General features: G+C 47.4%; 1 protein-coding gene across 1 annotated transcript; it reads left to right on the top strand.

Moving 5' to 3' along the window:
* Positions 1-207: 207 nt before the first annotated feature.
* Positions 208-15,865, top strand: LOC139401787 (actin-related protein 2-A-like). Its single transcript, XM_071145759.1, has 9 exons — positions 208-334; positions 1,771-1,881; positions 6,116-6,331; positions 7,717-7,789; positions 8,783-8,919; positions 10,769-10,918; positions 14,079-14,224; positions 15,062-15,194; positions 15,624-15,865. The coding sequence occupies exons 1-9, from the start codon at positions 287-289 to the stop codon at positions 15,792-15,794; spliced, it is 1,185 nt and encodes a 394-aa protein (XP_071001860.1). The 5' UTR covers positions 208-286; the 3' UTR covers positions 15,795-15,865.
* The last annotated feature ends 1,621 nt before the right edge of the window (positions 15,866-17,486 follow it).

The raw sequence follows: 17,486 nt of genomic DNA, 5'->3' as shown, positions 1-17,486 counted from the left end.
GCTATTAAAGTGTTATGGGATGCATTTTCTTCATTGTTGTTTTATGGTAGGCCACTCTGGTAGGTCTACATTACGATCAAATAGCCACAGTAGCCTACTTGGCCCCTGGATTTTATACTTATTTTGTTCTGTGACATTTCTAGGAAGGAAAGAAGAATGGATGAATGCCATCGAAAGGTATTCGAACCCACCCCCCCGGAAGATGCCAAGACAGTCTGGGTGGTGACTTCCGGCTTGCTGAAGAAAGTTGAGCTTGGGAGGTTTGCTGGCTCCTGGGTTTTGCAAAATGGATAGCCAGGGAAGGAAAGTGGTGGTTTGTGACAATGGAACCGGGGTAAGTTTATGAGTGGAAAGCTGCATATGACCGAGTTCTATTAATGCTGTATTTTTCCAAGGCAGAATGGCAGGAGAACATTTTTATCTGAAACAGGAAGTGGATGATGTGTTGCTAGCGCTCTAACGTTAGCTAGTTAAGTCGGTGGGTAACGCTAGACAGGAATGTCTGTCCGTTTTTACAATTATCTACCGCTGGCTAGCTATGTTGTCATCTTCCAATACATTCAATAACAATCAATTTCACGGTGCAAAAATTAAATCGGCCTGTTAGCTCAAACCTATTAAATCGTTTGACCCAGCTTTCGTGTTAGTTAGTTAGTTAGCTGGTTAGCTAGTCTAGTTAGGTCAGCTAACCAGCGTTAGCCAATTAACTACATTTTCACTCAATGTTGATGTCGACGTGTTTTGAATGTTTTGTAAATTCACATTTGTTTCTACTGGTCCTTATGCCTCAGGTTATAACGACAGAATTAGTTAAGCTAGTTCACGTTAACCATAACCCATTCCTGTGTGTTAATAGCTAGCTGGCAATATCCGGTAAGATTTCCAATATTTTTTTATGGAACGCTATAAAATAGTTTTATCTGGGAAACAGCATCGGGGCTGTGCTCCTCCTGACAACTGTTTCTAGGGATTCTGAGGTCCCTCCGTCATTTAGGACATAGGTAGTAAAAATAGCTTACAGTACTCGGATCCTTCAAATCTGGACACACCAAAGGGGTCTTAGTGGTTGTTTTTGGATTGTACTTCTGACTCTCAGCGATTTGAAGCGACGCTGGCATAGTGTGTATGCAGCTAAAAAGTGCTCACTGTGAAGGGCTGAAGAAATGAGTCAAGCGGAAGTGAGACTAGTTTCTTAACCACAGCTAGGATTCTAAGATACACACACCACACACATTCACTGCTAGGCTAGAGCTTGTGACCCTTACTCAAGTCTACTGAAGCGAAGGTCACAAATATTATCAGTAATTGCTTTCTGATGCCCGAATAAGTGTGGACTATAATTTTGCCTTAACTTAATCTCTCGTTACTTCTGGGTAACTGAGATTAGGCATAATAACTAGGCTATTTTGCTTTGGGGAGTTCAAATAAAGCCCATGTCTTCCACATTTGCCTCATCTCTCCACATCCTCTCCACCCGTGCTCACTCTCTCTTCCTCCTGTCTTTTAATTCAAACCAGTCCAATACAAACAATATTTATTCACATGGAAGGAACATACCAGTATTGCCTGGGCAATATACAGTGTTAATATATATATATATTTGAATATATTATCTCTTTCTCGCTCTCTGTATCTTTATTTTTAATCCCCAGGAGGCCTTTTGGTAGGCCGACATTGTATATAAGAATTTGTTCTTAACTGACTTGCCTAGTAAAATATTTTAACTAAAGAAAATATATAAATCTCTCTCTCTCTCTGTCTCTCTCTCAGTTTGTGAAGTGTGGCTATGCAGGCTCCAACTTCCCCGAGCACATCTTCCCTGCCTTGGTGGGCAGGCCAATCATTCGCTCCACAGCCAAAGTGGGCAACATTGAGATTAAGGTAATACTACGAAGCTCCCCTCTCCTGTGCAACACTCCAACGTGGGTTCAAAAGTTACCCCGACACAACAACCCTATTCCTGGACCAAGAAGCATGGACTAGGCTTAATCTCATCTATGTCTGTCATACTGACTCCCTGAGTCTAGTAACACCTATTTTAAAATGACATCCCTTCCTCTCTCTTTGTTTTACTGGCTGACTCTCTACTTTATGCTCCAAATCCTTCACCTGTCATCACATGATGAAGTAGAATATTCAGAAGATGGTAAGTGGTGTGAATTCCTGGCTGGCGTGTGCAGGCCCATGTCCTCCCTGGTTGCCTAACGGGGAGAGAGAGAGTGATGCTGTGTTTTTTACCACATAGCTACTACATTTGGAGTGCCTTTTATTTGTTGTTTTCTATATTTAATTTGTCTCTAATTGGTGTTTTATTTGGCTAAATATTTGGCTAATTATAACATTTGAAGTACTTCTGTGGAGAAAAATGGATTCCTAATGACTAGGCAGACAGAAATCTAGCGATTTTTAAGAGTCCACTCATTTCACTGTTTTGTTGTTCCTGTTTTTCATCTCAAGTTAGTTTAGCAGAAGGAACTTGAATGCTACATGGCCTGTGTCTGAAATGACATCCGGTTCCCTATATAGGGTCAGCGTTCCCATTAAGCCCACGTACCCATTAAGCCCACGTGCCCATTAAGCCCACGTGCCCATTAAGCCCACGTACCCATTAAGCCCACGTACCCATTAAGCCCACGTGCCCATTAAGCCCACGTACCCATTAAGCCCACTTCCAGCTTTGGATTCAAATGTATAATAAAAAACTAGTTTTATAATCAACTTTTCCCACTGTTTTATGTTTCAGCCAATTAATCTGGTTGTTACATCCATAACAGTTTTTATTCTTAGCCAATCAGATGTTTCATTATTCAGTTATCGAGTTGTGATCCCCTAGTGGCCAATTTCAAAACTGAAGAAAAAACATTGGTGTTGAGTCAACCCTCAGGTAACCAATTGTTCAGACGTTTTTTTGGTACCTTCTCAGATAAGTGATCATACTTTCATTTAAAAATTAAGAAATGAATGTGCCTATATGCACATGCAGTGGTGGAAAAAGTTCTAAATGGTCATACTTGAGTAAAAGTGAATATACCTTTAATAGACAATGGCTCAAGTCACCTAGTAAAATACTACTTGAGTAAATAAATATACTTAACTATTAAAAATAAATGTTATTGCTAAAATATAGTATCAAAAGTAAAAGTATAAATCATTTCAAATCAGCAATGAATATAAATGTTCTCCCACAACAAAAAAATGTTATTTTGGGGAAGCATATTAGATTGTGAGTTGGGACATAAAGATTCTGTATGTGAACAGCTTCTAAGACCCATACATTCAGCTGTTCCCAACTCACTTCACTCGCGCTAGAGGGAGACTGTCCCGGCTGGTGCTAGCTCATGGTCAGATCACACCGCTGGTACTAGCTCATGGTCAGATCACACCGCTGGTACTAGCTCATGTGCAGATCAAACCGCTGGTGCTAGCTCATGTGCAGATCAAACCGCTGGTGCTAGCTCATGTGCAGATCAAACCGCTGGTACTAGCTCATGTGCAGATCAAACCGCTGGTGCTAGCTCATGTGCAGATCAAACCGCTGGTGCTAGCTCATGGTCAGATCACACCGCTGGTACTAGCTCATGTGCAGATCAAACCGCTGGTGCTAGCTCATGGTCAGATCACACCGCTGGTACTAGCTCATGGTCAGATCACACCGCTGGTGCTAGCTCATGGTCAGATCAAACCGCTGGTACTAGCTCATGGTCAGATCAAACCGCTGGTGCTAGCTCATGTGCAGATCACACCGCTGGTACTAGCTCATGTGCAGATCAAACCGCTGGTACTAGCTCATGGTCAGATCACACCGCTGGTACTAGCTCATGTGCAGATCACACCGCTGGTGCTAGCTCATGGTCAGATCAAACCGCTGGTGCTAGCTCATGGTCAGATCAAACCGCTGGTGCTAGCTCATGTTGATATCTCTAATCAATGATGATATCCCTAATCAATGATGATATCCCTAATCAATGATGATATCCCTAATCAATGATGATATCCCTAATCAATGATGATATCCCTAATCAATGATGATATCCCTAATCAATGATGATATCCCTAATCAATGATGATGAGCATAACTGTCTTTTGTTGTCGTTTTAAGTTGTTTAAAACACAAAACACTACAGTTGTGCATCTTGTGCATCTAACCCTGGTGCCTTCACCAAGATTAGAAACCTCGGTACTCTCTCCAAGATGTTTGGAGTGGACAGGTAGTCGTTGATGCAGAGAGAGAAGATGATGATCAGGGTTGAGTGACATCAGTGGTGGAAGACCTACAAGTGGTGGACGAACATGCAAACAAACGAGGGACAATGAGATTACTATCGGGCGACTACTCGTGCACTTTTGGCTGGGGGCCTTGTCATATTGTGTTTTATGGTCCCCCACCTGTACCTTTTTAATACAACAGTAGAAGGAGATTTTAAACTGTCTTCAGATATGTTTTAGGAAGACAAGTTGAACTTATTAACAACAATAATAGTGCAGCAAATGTCAATCAGCTTTCAGATAATGAATTGAAAGTTGTGATGGTGTTTGTGTGATGATGGTGTGTTTGTGTGATGATGGTGTGTGTGTGATGATGATGGTGTGTGTGTGTGTCTGATGATGGTGTGTGTGTACATGGTGTGTGTGTGTGATGGTGGTGTGTGTGATGGTGTGTGATGGTGGTGTGTGTGTGATGGTGCGTGTGTGATGGTGCGTGTGTGATGGTGCGTGTGTGATGGTGTGTGTGTGTGTGTGATGGTGGTGTGTGTGTGATGGTGTGTGTGTGTGATGGTGCGTGTACATGGTGTGTGTGATGGTGGTGTGTGTGATGGTGCGTGTACATGGTGCGTGTACATGGTGTGTGTGATGGTGGTGTGTGTGATGGTGCGTGTACATGGTGTGTGTGTGATGGTGTGTGTGTGCGTGTACATGGTGCGTGTACATGGTGTGTGTGTGTGTGTGTGTGTGATGGTGTGTGTGTGGTGGTGCGTGTACATGGTGTGTGTGTGTGATGGTGTGTGTGTGTGTGATGGTGGTGTGTGTGTGTGGTGGTGTGTGATGGTGGTGTGTGTGATGGTGGTGTGTGTGTGATGGTGTGTGTGATGGTGGTGTGTGTGATGGTGGTGTGTGTGTGTGATGGTGGTGTGTGTGTGTGGTGGTGTGTGTACATGGCTGTTGATTGGCAGAACAGACAGGATGGAAGCAGCAGGTCTTCATTGAAAACACATGGCCCTGCCAGACGGGGGCTCCTTCAGTGCCAAAACACACACTGTATCAACTGTTTCTCTAACCTGGTCCTAGATCTGTTTGTCCCAACCATTGACCATAGCAGTTGGCACAAGTCAAACCAATACAAACAGATCTGGGACCAGGCTACGGTTTCTAAACGGATTGTGTCAAGTAGCTTCCGTGGGAACAGTTTTCTAGTCTGTGCTGATGACCGTCAGGCTCAGTGTGTGCCAGTGAAATAGGAAACGTTGTACTGTGTGACTAACACTTGGCTAACCAATCATGTAGTGATTCCCAATGCCTGGTTTGCATGTAACTCTGACTGAGCCTTGCTCAAATGAGACTGAATCTGAACTTGACCTGCATGCACAGATTGTCAGGCAAACTTCTCATTGACGTCAATGGTGTCCGTGTAAGTTACTTGCATGTTTCTCAAGTTTAGGATTGTAGCCCTGTGCTCTGGTCAGAAAGGGAACAGGTTTTAAGAGTGAATGCATGGAAGCATGCTGTTTTAAAGAATGCATGCTGGGTAATTGCTAACGGATGTGACTTGCCTCTTTTTTTTTTTTGAGCGCTGCTGCGTATGTGTATATCCCATTACTGTGTCTCTTTAGGCCGTCGTGGAGCCGTCATGGAGGCAGTGTTGACATGCCCCTCTGTTACTGCTGATGAAAGGTGACGGTACAGCTAAGCTAACGGTCTGATTTCTCCAGGGCCGTATTCATGAGGCCCCTCCACCGATCGAACCCAAACTATCCCACGGAGAACAACACCTCAACTTTTCCAATAAGAAAAAAACGCTTGTTTCTGTTTACTGTTGCAAAATGCTTTGTCACGTCGTGTGCTAATGAACACGACCCAGGAGTGTCTATCTGAACCTTAAACCCCTCAACGTCTATAGGACCTGATGGTGGGAGACGAGGCCAGCGAGCTGCGCTCCATGCTAGAGGTCAACTACCCCATGGAGAACGGCATCGTCAGGAACTGGGACGACATGAAGCACCTGTGGGACTACACCTTCGGGCCTGAGAAGCTCAACATCGACTCCAGGAACTGCAAGATCCTGCTCACCGAGCCGCCCATGAACCCCACCAAGAACCGAGAGAAGATCATCGAGGTGTGTATGTCGGAGGGGGTGGGGGGTGTGTAGCAAGTTGACTCCAAGTGCATAGCAACAGCTAGCTACCACTCTGACCTCATTAACGTATGAGAACTAATGTAGGAACATCTGTGTGAGGTTCAGTGGGTTCAGCATTAACAGAGGTCTAAAGCTATGTGAGGGTCAGTGGGTTCATCATTAACAGAGCTCTAAAGCTGTGTGAGGATCAGTGGGTTCATCATTAACCGAGCTCTAAAGCTGTGTGAGGATCAGCATTAACAGAGCTCTAAAGCTGTGTGAGGGTCAGTGGGTTCAGCATTAACAGAGCTCTATAAAGCTGTGTGAGGGTCAGTGGGTTCAGCATTAACAGAGGTCTAAAGCTGTGTGAGGGTCAGTGGGTTCAGCATTAACAGAGGTCTAAAGCTATGTGAGGGTCATTGGGTTCATCATTAACAGAGCTCTAAAGCTGTGTGAGGATCAGTGGGTTCATCATTAACAGAGCTCTAAAGCTGTGTGAGGGTCAGTGGGTTCAGCATTAACAGAGCTCTATAAAGCTGTGTGAGGGTCAGTGGGTTCAGCATTAACAGAGGTCTAAAGCTGTGTGAGGGTCAGTGGGTTCAGCATTAACAGAGGTCTAAAGCTATGTGAGGGTCATTGGGTTCATCATTAACAGAGCTCTAAAGCTGTGTGAGGATCAGTGGGTTCATCATTAACAGAGCTCTAAAGCTGTGTGAGGGTCAGTGGGTTCAGCATTAACAGAGCTCTAAAGCTGTGAGGATCAGCATTAACAGAGCTCTAAAGCTGTGTGAGGGTCAGTGGGTTCATCATTAACAGAGCTCTAAAGCTGTGTGAGGGTCAGTGGGTTTAGCATTAACAGAGCTCTAAAGCTGTGTGAGGGTCAGTGGGTTCAGCATTAACAGAGCTCTATAAAGCTGTGTGAGGGTCAGTGGGTTCAGCATTAACAGAGCTCTATAAAGCTGTGTGAGGGTGAGTGGGTTCAGCATTAACAGAGCTCTATAAAAGTGTGTGAGGGTCAGTGGGTTCAGCATTAACAGAGCTCTATAAAGCTGTGTGAGGGTCAGTGGGTTCGGCATTAACAGAACTCTAAAGCTGTGTGAGGGTCAGTGGGTTCAGCATTAACAGAGCTCTAAAAGCTGTGTGAGGATCAGTGGGTTCAGCATTAACAGAACTCTAAAGCTGTGTGAGGATCAGCATTAACAGAGCTCTATAAAGCTGTGTGAGGGTCAGTGGGTTCAGCATTAACAGAGCTCTATAAAGCTGTGTGAGGGTCAGTGGGTTCAGCATTAACAGTGTGTTACACATTTTCATCATTACAGAAGCAGTCCAGCTGTAAGACTGTATTTGACGGCAGTCTTTTAAAGTTGTCTCTCTGTCTCTGGTAGGTGATGTTTGAGACGTATCAGTTCTCAGGGGTCTACATTGCTATCCAGGCTGTGCTGACGCTCTACGCCCAAGGTACTAGACTAGAGGAACACACAGCCTCTTCAACTCTCTCTGGTTCACTTTAAGCCCCAACTCAACACAGCTTACTCCCTCCCATTCAGAGGGCTTGTGAAACGTATCGGAGGGGTGTTAATTATGTTACTCTGTGTGTGTGTCTGACCTCTGTGTGTGTGTGTCTGACCTCTGTGTGTGTGTGTGTCTGACCTCTGTGTGTGTGTCTGACCTCTGTGTGTGTGTCTGACCTCTGTGTGTGTGTGTCTGACCTCTGTGTGTGTGTGTCTGACCTCTGTGTGTGTGTGTCTGACCTCTGTGTGTGTGTGTCTGACCTCTGTGTGTGTGTGTCTGACCTCTGTGTGTGTGTGTCTGACCTCTGTGTGTGTGTCTGACCTCTGTGTGTGTGTCTGACCTCTGTGTGTGTGTCTGACCTCTGTGTGTGTGTCTGACCTCTGTGTGTGTGTGTCTGACCTCTGTGTGTGTGTCTGACCTCTGTGTGTGTGTCAGACCTCTGTGTGTGTGTCTGACCTCTGTGTGTGTGTCTGACCTCTGTGTGTGTGTCTGACCTCTGTGTGTGTGTCTGACCTCTGTGTGTGTGTGTGTGTGTGTGTGTGTCTGACCTCTGTGTGTGTGTGTGTGTGTGTCTGACCTCTGTGTGTGTGTGTGTGTGTGTGTGTCTGACCTCTGTGTGTGTGTGTGTGTGTGTGTGTGTCTGACCTCTGTGTGTGTGTGTGTGTGTCTGACCTCTGTGTGTGTGTGTGTGTGTCTGACCTCTGTGTGTGTGTGTGTGTGTGTGTCTGACCTCTGTGTGTGTGTGTGTGTGTCTGACCTCTGTGTGTGTGTGTGTGTGTGTGTGTGTGTGTGTGTGTGTGTGTGTCTGTGTGACCTGTGTGTGTGTGTGTGAGACCACTGTCTGTGTGACCTGTGTGTGTGTGTGTGAGACCACTGTCTGTGTCCGTGTCTGATTTCTCTGTGTGCGTGTCTGACCTCTCTGTGTGTTTCTGCCCTCAGGCCTGCTGACAGGTGTTGTGGTGGACTCTGGGGACGGTGTGACACACATCTGTCCGGTGTACGAGGGCTTCAGCTTGCCCCATCTGACACGACGCCTGGACATCGCAGGGAGGGACATAACCCGCTACCTCATTAAGGTACCTCTGACCCCTCACCTCTGACCCCTGGATCTCATACACATTGATTGCCCCCTCATTCACTGTTTTGGTTAAATGGAGTACAACTATGGAAAGAAGAGAAGGAAACGCGGCAGGTTAGGAGAATGGAACGCGGCAGGTTAGGAGACGCGGCAGGTTAGGAGAATGGAACGCGGCAGGTTAGGAGACGCGGCAGGTTAGGAGAATGGAACGCGGCAGGTTAGGAGAATGGAGCGCGGCAGGTTAGGAGACGCGGCAGGTTAGGAGATGCGGCAGGTTAGGAGACGCGGCAGGTTAGGAGACGCGGCAGGTTAGGAGACGCGGCAGGTTAGGAGAATGAAACGCGTCAGGTTAGGAGAATGAAACGCGTCAGGTTAGGAAACGCGGCAGGTTAGGATAATTGGGTTATGGTTGTCCCCGATGCGACTGGAACATGCAGCTTTTGGTCTGTAGTTGTACTCCAGCTACGGTCCTCATTCACTGTCCCAGTGCAGGTAGCCTAGTGGTTAGTGTTGGACCAGTAACCAGCAGGTAGCCTAGTGGTTAGAGTGTTGGGCCAGTAACCAGCAGGTAGCCTAGTGGTTAGAGTGTTGGGCCAGTAGCCTAGTGGTTAGAGTGTTGGACCAGTAACCAGCAGGTAGCCTAGTGGTTAGAGTGTTGGGCCAGTAGCCTAGTGGTTAGAGTGTTGGGCCAGTAGCCTAGTGGTTAGAGTGTTGGGCCAGTAGCCTAGTGGTTAGAGTGTTGGGCCAGTAACCAGCAGGTAGCCTAGTGGTTAGAGCGTTGGGCCAGTAGCCTAGTGGTTAGAGTGTTGGACCAGTAACCAGCAGGTAGCCTAGTGGTTAGAGTGTTGGGCCAGTAACCAGCAGGTAGCATAGTGGTTAGAGTGTTGGGCCAGTAACCAGCAGGTAGCCTAGTGGTTAGAGCGTTGGGCTAGTAACCAGCAGGTAGCCTAGTGGTTAGAGTGTTGGGCCAGTAACCAGCAGGTAGCCTAGTGGTTAGAGCGTTGGGTCAGTAACGAGCAGGTAGCCTAGTGGTTAGAGAGTTGGACCAGTAACCAGCAGGTAGCCTAGTGGTTAGAGCGTTGGGTCAGTAACCAGCAGGTAGCCTAGTGGTTAGAGTGTTGGGCCAGTAACCAGCAGGTAGCCTAGTGGTTAGAGTGTTGGGCTAGTAACCAGCAGGTAGCCTAGTGGTTAGAGCGTTGGGTCAGTAACGAGCAGGTAGCCTAGTGGTTAGAGAGTTGGACCAGTAACCAGCAGGTAGCCTAGTGGTTAGAGCGTTGGGTCAGTAACCAGCAGGTAGCCTAGTGGTTAGAGTGTTGGGCCAGTAACCAGCAGGTAGCCTAGTGGTTAGAGTGTTGGGCCAGTAACCAGCAGATAGCCTAGTGGTTAGAGTGTTGGGCCAGTAACCAGCAGGTAGCCTAGTGGTTAGAGTGTTGGGCCAGTAACCAGCAGGTAGCCTAGAGGTTAGAGAGTTGGGCCAGTAACCAGCAGGTAGCCTAGTGGTTAGAGCGTTGGGCCAGTAACCAGCAGGTAGCCTAGTGGTTAGAGCGTTGGGCCAGTAACCACCAGGTAGCCTAGTGGTTAGAGCGTTGGACTAGTAACCAGCAGGTAGCCTAGTGGTTAGAGTGTTGGGCCAGTAACCGAGTTGACAAGGTAAAAATCTGTCATTCTGCCACTGAGCAAGGCAGTTTAACCCACTGTTCCCCGGGTGCTGAAGACGTGGATGTTAAGGGTGATTCAGCGGGGTTGGGTTTAATGTGGAAGACACATTTCAGTTGTACAACTGACACGGTATCCCCCTTTCCCTAATAAGCTTGGTGGAAACACCTCTCTACTTCTCTGATCTCCAGCTGTTGTTGCTGAGGGGCTATGCGTTCAACCACTCTGCGGACTTTGAGACGGTGCGTATGATGAAGGAGAAGCTGTGCTACGTGGGCTACAACATCGAACAGGAGCAGAAACTGGCTCTGGAGACCACCGTGCTGGTCGAGTCCTACCAGGTCAGTACCACTGTTCTACCGGGTCAGTACCACTGTGCTACCGGGTCAGTCCTACCGGGTCAGTTCTACCAGGTCAGTACCACTGTGCTACCGGGTCAGTCCTACCAGATCAGTACCACTTTCCTACCGGGTCAGTCCTACCAGGTCAGTACCACTGTCCTACTGGGTCAGTCCTACTGGGTCAGTCCTACCGGGTCAGTACCACTATCCTACCGGGTCAGTACCACTGTCCTACTGGGTCAGTTCTACCAGGTCAGTACCACTGTGCTACCGGGTCAGTCCTACCGGGTCAGTACCATTGTCCTACTGGGTCAGTCCTACCAGGTCAGTACCACTGTCCTGCCGGGTCAGTCCCACCGGGTCAGTCCTACCGGGTCAGTACCACTGTGCTACCGGGTCAGTCCTACCGGGTCAGTACCACTGTCCTACCAGGTGAGTCGTACCAGGTCAGTACCACTGTCCTACCAGGTGAGTCGTACCAGGTGAGTCGTACCAGGTCAGTAACTAACCTCTGTGCTGGTTGAGTCCTGCACGGTCAGTGTAAATAGACCCCTAGTGACCAATTCAGAGCTTTTGGACCCTAAATAACAGGCCAGTATCAATAGCGTTTTTGCAGCTGTTTTGTTGTTGTCTGGAGCTTCAGTCTAAAATAACATTTATGGTGCATAGAACCCCCCCCAATGACCCCCACAGAATATACCCCCACACCACATGACTCTGAGCAGCTGATGAGTAACAGAATATACCACCACACCACTCTGAGCAGGTGATGAGTAACAGAATATACCACCACACGACTCTGAGCAGCTGATAAGTAACAGAATATACCACCACACGACTCTGAGTAGCTGATGAGTAACAGAATATACCACCACACAACTCTGAGCAGCTGATGAGTAACAGAATATACCACCACACGACTCTGAGCAGCTGATGAGTAACAGAATATACCACCACACCACACCACTCTGAGCAGCTGATGAGTAACAGAATATACCACCACACGACTCTGAGCAGCTGATGAGTAACAGAATATACCACCACACCACTCTGAGCAGCTGATGAGTAACAGAATATACCACCACACCACTCTGAGCAGCTGATGAGTAACAGAATATACCACCACACGACTCTGAGCAGCTGATGAGTAACAGAATATACCACCACACGACTCTGAGCAGCTGATGAGTAACAGAATATACCACCACACCACATGACTCTGAGCAGCTGATGAGTAACAGAATATACCACCACATGACTCTGAGCAGCTGATGAGTAACAGAATATACCACCACACGACTCTGAGCAGCTGATGAGTAACAGAATATACCACCACACGACTCTGAGCAGCTGATGAGTAACAGAATATACCACCACACCACATGACTCTGAGCAGCTGATGAGTAACAGAATATACCACCACACGACTCTGAGCAGCTGATGAGTAACAGAATATACCACCACACGACTCTGAGCAGCTGATGAGTAACAGAATATACCACCACACCACACGACTGAGTAGCTGATGAGTAACAGAATATACCACCACACGACTCTGAGTAGCTGATGAGTAACAGAATATACCACCACACGACTCTGAGCAGCTGATAAGTAACAGAATATACCACCACACGACTCTGAGCAGCTGATGAGTAACAGAATATACCACCACACGACTCTGAGCAGCTGATGAGTAACAGAATATACCACCACACCACACGACTCTGAGTAGCTGATGAGTAACAGAATATACCACCACACGACTCTGAGTAGCTGATGAGTAACAGAATATACCACCACACGACTCTGAGCAGCTGATGAGTAACAGAATATACCACCACACGACTCTGAGCAGCTGATGAGTAACAGAATATACCACCACACGACTCTGAGTAGCTGATGAGTAACAGAATATACCACCACACGACTCTGAGCAGCTGATGAGTAACAGAATATACCACCACACGACTCTGAGCAGCTGATGAGTAACAGAATATACCACCACACCACTCTGAGCAGCTGATGAGTAACAGAATATACCACCACACCACTCTGAGCAGCTGATGAGTAACAGAATATACCACCACACGACTCTGAGCAGCTGATGAGTAACAGAATATACCACCACACGACTCTGAGCAGCTGATGAGTAACAGAATATACCACCACACCACACGACTCTGAGTAGCTGATGAGTAACAGAATATACCACCACACGACTCTGAGCAGCTGATGAGTAGCAGAATATACCACCACACCACTCTGAGCAGCTGATGAGTAACAGAATATACCACCACACGACTCTGAGCAGCTGATGAGTAACAGAATATACCCCCACACCACTCTGAGCAGCTGATGAGTAACAGAATATACCCCCACACCACACCACTCTGAGCAGCTGATGAGTAACAGAATATACCCCCACACCACACCACTCTGAGCAGCTGATGAGTAACAGAATATACCACCACACGACTCTGAGCAGCTGATGAGTAACAGAATATACCACCACACGACTCTGAGCAGCTGATGAGTAACAGAATATACCACCACACGACTCTGAGCAGCTGATGAGTAACAGAATATACCACCACACGACTCTGAGCAGCTGATAAGTAACAGAACTGGATTGGTCTCTATATGTTAATGTCGGTGGAGCTTCAGAGGAACCAGGAAGTGCTGAGCAGCTTCCAGAGAGTGGGTGGAATATTCCTCCATGATATTGCTTTTCTTTCATAAGAAGGGAACTCATTATAAAACACACACATCTTAAGAGTGTGTGTGAGAGACAAGGTGGGTAGTGTGTCTGTGGGGGCGTGACATCATATCCTTTGTGGCCACAGGGCGGCGGTGGCTGGGCAGCTCTCAACTTCCTCCCACGGCCTGAGCTACAAAGACGCACACAACGCATAAAATACAGATCAACACGTTTTACAGTAAATGCACACACACACACACACACACACACACACACACACACACACACACACACACACACACATACACACTCACCACCACACGTGATCATCAACAAGACACTACTACACATTCACCACACGTAAGCCTGAACAACATACACACACCACCCTCTGACTTTCAATCTCCCTCCCTCCTCCCTCCCTCCCCCTTCCCTCCCTCCCTCCCTCCCTCCCCCCTCCAGCTCCCAGACGGCAGGGTGATCAAGGTGGGAGGGGAGCGTTTCGAGGCTCCAGAGGCTTTGTTCCAGCCCCATCTCATCAACGTAGAGGGAGTCGGGGTGGCAGAGCTGCTCTTCAACACTATCCATGCAGCAGACATCGACACCAGGTAACTAACACACACAGACCGACAATACACACACAGACCGACAATACACACACAGACACAGACCGACAATACACACAGACCGACAATACACCCAGACACAGACCGACAATACACACACAGACCGACAGTACACACACAGACCGACAGTACACACAGACTGACAATACACACAGACACAGACCGACAATACACACACAGACACAGACCGACAATACACACAGACCGACAATACACACACAGACCGACAGTACACACAGACACAGACCGACAGTACACACAGACACAGACCGACAGTACACACACAGACCGACAGTACACACACAGACCGACAGTACACACACAGACCGACAGTACACACACAGACCGACAGTACACACACACACAGACCGACAGTACACACACACACAGACCGACAGTACACACACACAGACAGACACTCATACACACACAGACCGACAATACACACACACAGACACTCATACACACACAGACCGACAATACACAGACACACAGACCGACAATACACACACACACAGACCGACAATACACACACACTGACAATACACACACACACTTTTTTAATCTCCCCTCTCTCTCTCTCTCTGCCTCCCCCCTATCTCACCTCTCTCTCTCTGCCCCCCCCTCTCTCTTCCTCCCCCCTCTCACCTATATCTCTCTGCCTCCCCCCTTTCTCACCTCTCTCTCTCTGCCCCCCCCCCCCCTCTCTCTTCCTCCCCCCTCTCTCTGCCTCCCCCCTCTCTCACCTCTCTCTCTGCCTCCCCCCTCTCTCACCTCTCTCTCTCTGCCCCCCCCCCCCATCTCTCACCTCTCTCTCAGGTCTGAGTTCTATAAACACATAGTGTTGTCAGGTGGGTCCACCATGTATCCAGGTCTTCCATCTCGACTAGAGAGGGAGCTCAAACAGCTCTACCTGGAACGCGTGCTGAAAGGCGACGTGGACAAACTCTCGGTGAGAACAACTCTTTTAAAATATATTTTTGTTTTTATTTAACTCTCTATTCGTAAATGTAAGTCAATAACAGATTGTTATTTGCAATGATGACCTGTCTAAAGGTCCAACCGGTCCCTAATGGACCTGAAGGGTGGGAGGAAGGATGTATGTTGAAAAGTATTGGGACATGGCCCATTTCCTCAACATGGTTCAGTGTTGTAGTTAACCCACTAGGTGGAGACAGAAGAAACATCTCTTAAGTAGTCAGCTCATAGTACACAACAGAAGTAGAACATATAGTCCCTGCTCTACAAATCACCTTGCATCCTGAATTACTAGGCGTTATATGATGAGGCCAAGATTCATCCATCCTGTGCCAAACTCCTCCCCAAACTCCTCCCCAAACTCCTCCCCTCGGACATAATGCTGAATTGTCTCCCTCTGTAGAAATTTAAGATCCGCATCGAGGACCCGCCGCGGCGTAAGCACATGGTGTTCCTGGGCGGGGCCGTGCTGGCGGACATCATGAAGGACAAAGATAACTTCTGGCTGACCAGGGAGGAGTACCAGGAGAAAGGTGTCAGGGTGCTGGAGAAACTGGGAGTCACTGTCAGATAAAGACCTCCGCAATGTTAATGACCACACACACACACATATACACACGCACACACACACAACACACGCACACACACACACACCACGCACACACACACACACACGCGCACACACACACACACACACACACACACACACATATATAAATATCCATATATTCACTCAAACACTGAAGGGTCATCATAGAGAAGCACCTACAATGGTGTATGTCTAAAACACACACACACACACGGTTTCCTCCCCCATGGCAGACTAGATATCTATTTATCCTTCTTCCTCTTCTAAACAACAGAATCACGGCATCACCGTAGGGAGTGATGACGCCCTCCTCCTGTCTTCTGATGGTCTAGTATAGTTTAGCTCAGGGTTGGTAGTAGAGTTCAGGACACCACTCCTCCAGCCCTCCTCCTCTCCTCCTGTCGTCTGATGGTCTAGTATAGTTTAGCTCAGGGTTGGTAGTAGAGTTCAGGACACCACTCCTCCAGCCCTCCTCCTCTCCTCCTGTCGTCTGATGGTCTAGTATAGTTTAGCTCAGGGTTGGTAGTAGAGTTCAGGACACCACTCCTCCAGCCCTCCTCCTCTCCTCCTGTCGTCTGATGGTCTAGTATAGTTTAGCTCAGGGTTGGTAGTAGAGTTCAGGACACCACTCCTCCAGCCTTCCTCCTCTCCTCCTGTCGTCTGATGGTCTAGTATAGTTTAGCTCAGGGTTGGTAGTAGAGTTCAGGACACCACTCCTCCAGCCCTCCTCCTCTCCTCCTGTCGTCTGATGGTCTAGTATAGTTTAGCTCAGGGTTGGTAGTAGAGTTCAGGGTGAATATCAAGTCTCCTGAAGAAAGATTTTCACCACACGGGGAAAGCAATATGGTGGAAAGTGAGTCAAGGAGTCTATTTCCTCACTGTGCTATTTTGTTTTCGGACTAGTGCAGATCAGGGTTGAGGTCAATTTCAGTTTAGATTATTTTTTATTTTTTAAAGAAAGTGAAAACGGAATGGTCCCCAACCTTAATGCAGACGAGGAGAACAACGTTAGACTATTGAGACCCACCCCTAGAACAGTTAAACCTCTCCTTACCAATCACTTCAAACTTCCCTGTCCTCTTCATAAAGGAGTAGCTAGAAGCTGTCCCTAATCGCTGATGCAGGGTCAGATGGTATCATAAAGGAGTCGCTAGACGCTGTCCCTAATCGCTGATGCAGGGTCAGATGGTATCATAAAGGAGTCGCTAGAAGCTGTCCCTAATCGCTGATGCAGGGTCAGATGGTATCATAAAGGAGTCGCTAGAAGCTGTCCCTATTCGCTGATGCAGGGTCAGATGGTATCATAAAGGAGTCGCTAGAAGCTGTCCCTAATCGCTGATGCAGGGTCAGATGGTATCATAAAGGAGTCGCTAGAAGCTGTCCCTATTCGCTGATGCAGGGTCAGATGGTATCATAAAGGAGTCGCTAGAAGCTGTCCCTAATCGCTGATGCAGGGTCAGATGGTATCTCATTTCCCAAATGGTTAAAGGGATAGTGTGAGATTTTGGGCAATTAAGACTTTTTTCCAGATGAACTTGTGGACACCAAAACAGGCTGAAGTTTCAGGCAGTCTTTTCAAACAGCTCTTACACTAAAAGGGCATCATCATCATTAACATTTCCACAGTATTATTCCATCCTCATAGTATGGAAATAGATTATATATAAAAAAACAACA

This window comes from Oncorhynchus clarkii, unplaced genomic scaffold (genome assembly GCF_045791955.1).
Source record: "Oncorhynchus clarkii lewisi isolate Uvic-CL-2024 unplaced genomic scaffold, UVic_Ocla_1.0 unplaced_contig_9350_pilon_pilon, whole genome shotgun sequence".
NCBI classification, from domain to species: domain Eukaryota; kingdom Metazoa; phylum Chordata; class Actinopteri; order Salmoniformes; family Salmonidae; genus Oncorhynchus; species Oncorhynchus clarkii.
This window is presented reverse-complemented; position numbering and strand designations above follow the sequence as displayed.

Coding starts and splice junctions, on each gene's coding strand:
- LOC139401787 (XM_071145759.1), top strand. CDS start 287: ATGGATAGCCAGGGAAGGAAAGTGGTGGTTTGTGACAATGGAACCGGG. Junction 1,882..6,115: donor TGGGCAACATTGAGATTAAG/GTAATACTACGA, acceptor CAACGTCTATAG/GACCTGATGGTGGGAGACGA. Junction 7,790..8,782: donor GCTGACGCTCTACGCCCAAG/GTACTAGACTAG, acceptor TTCTGCCCTCAG/GCCTGCTGACAGGTGTTGTG.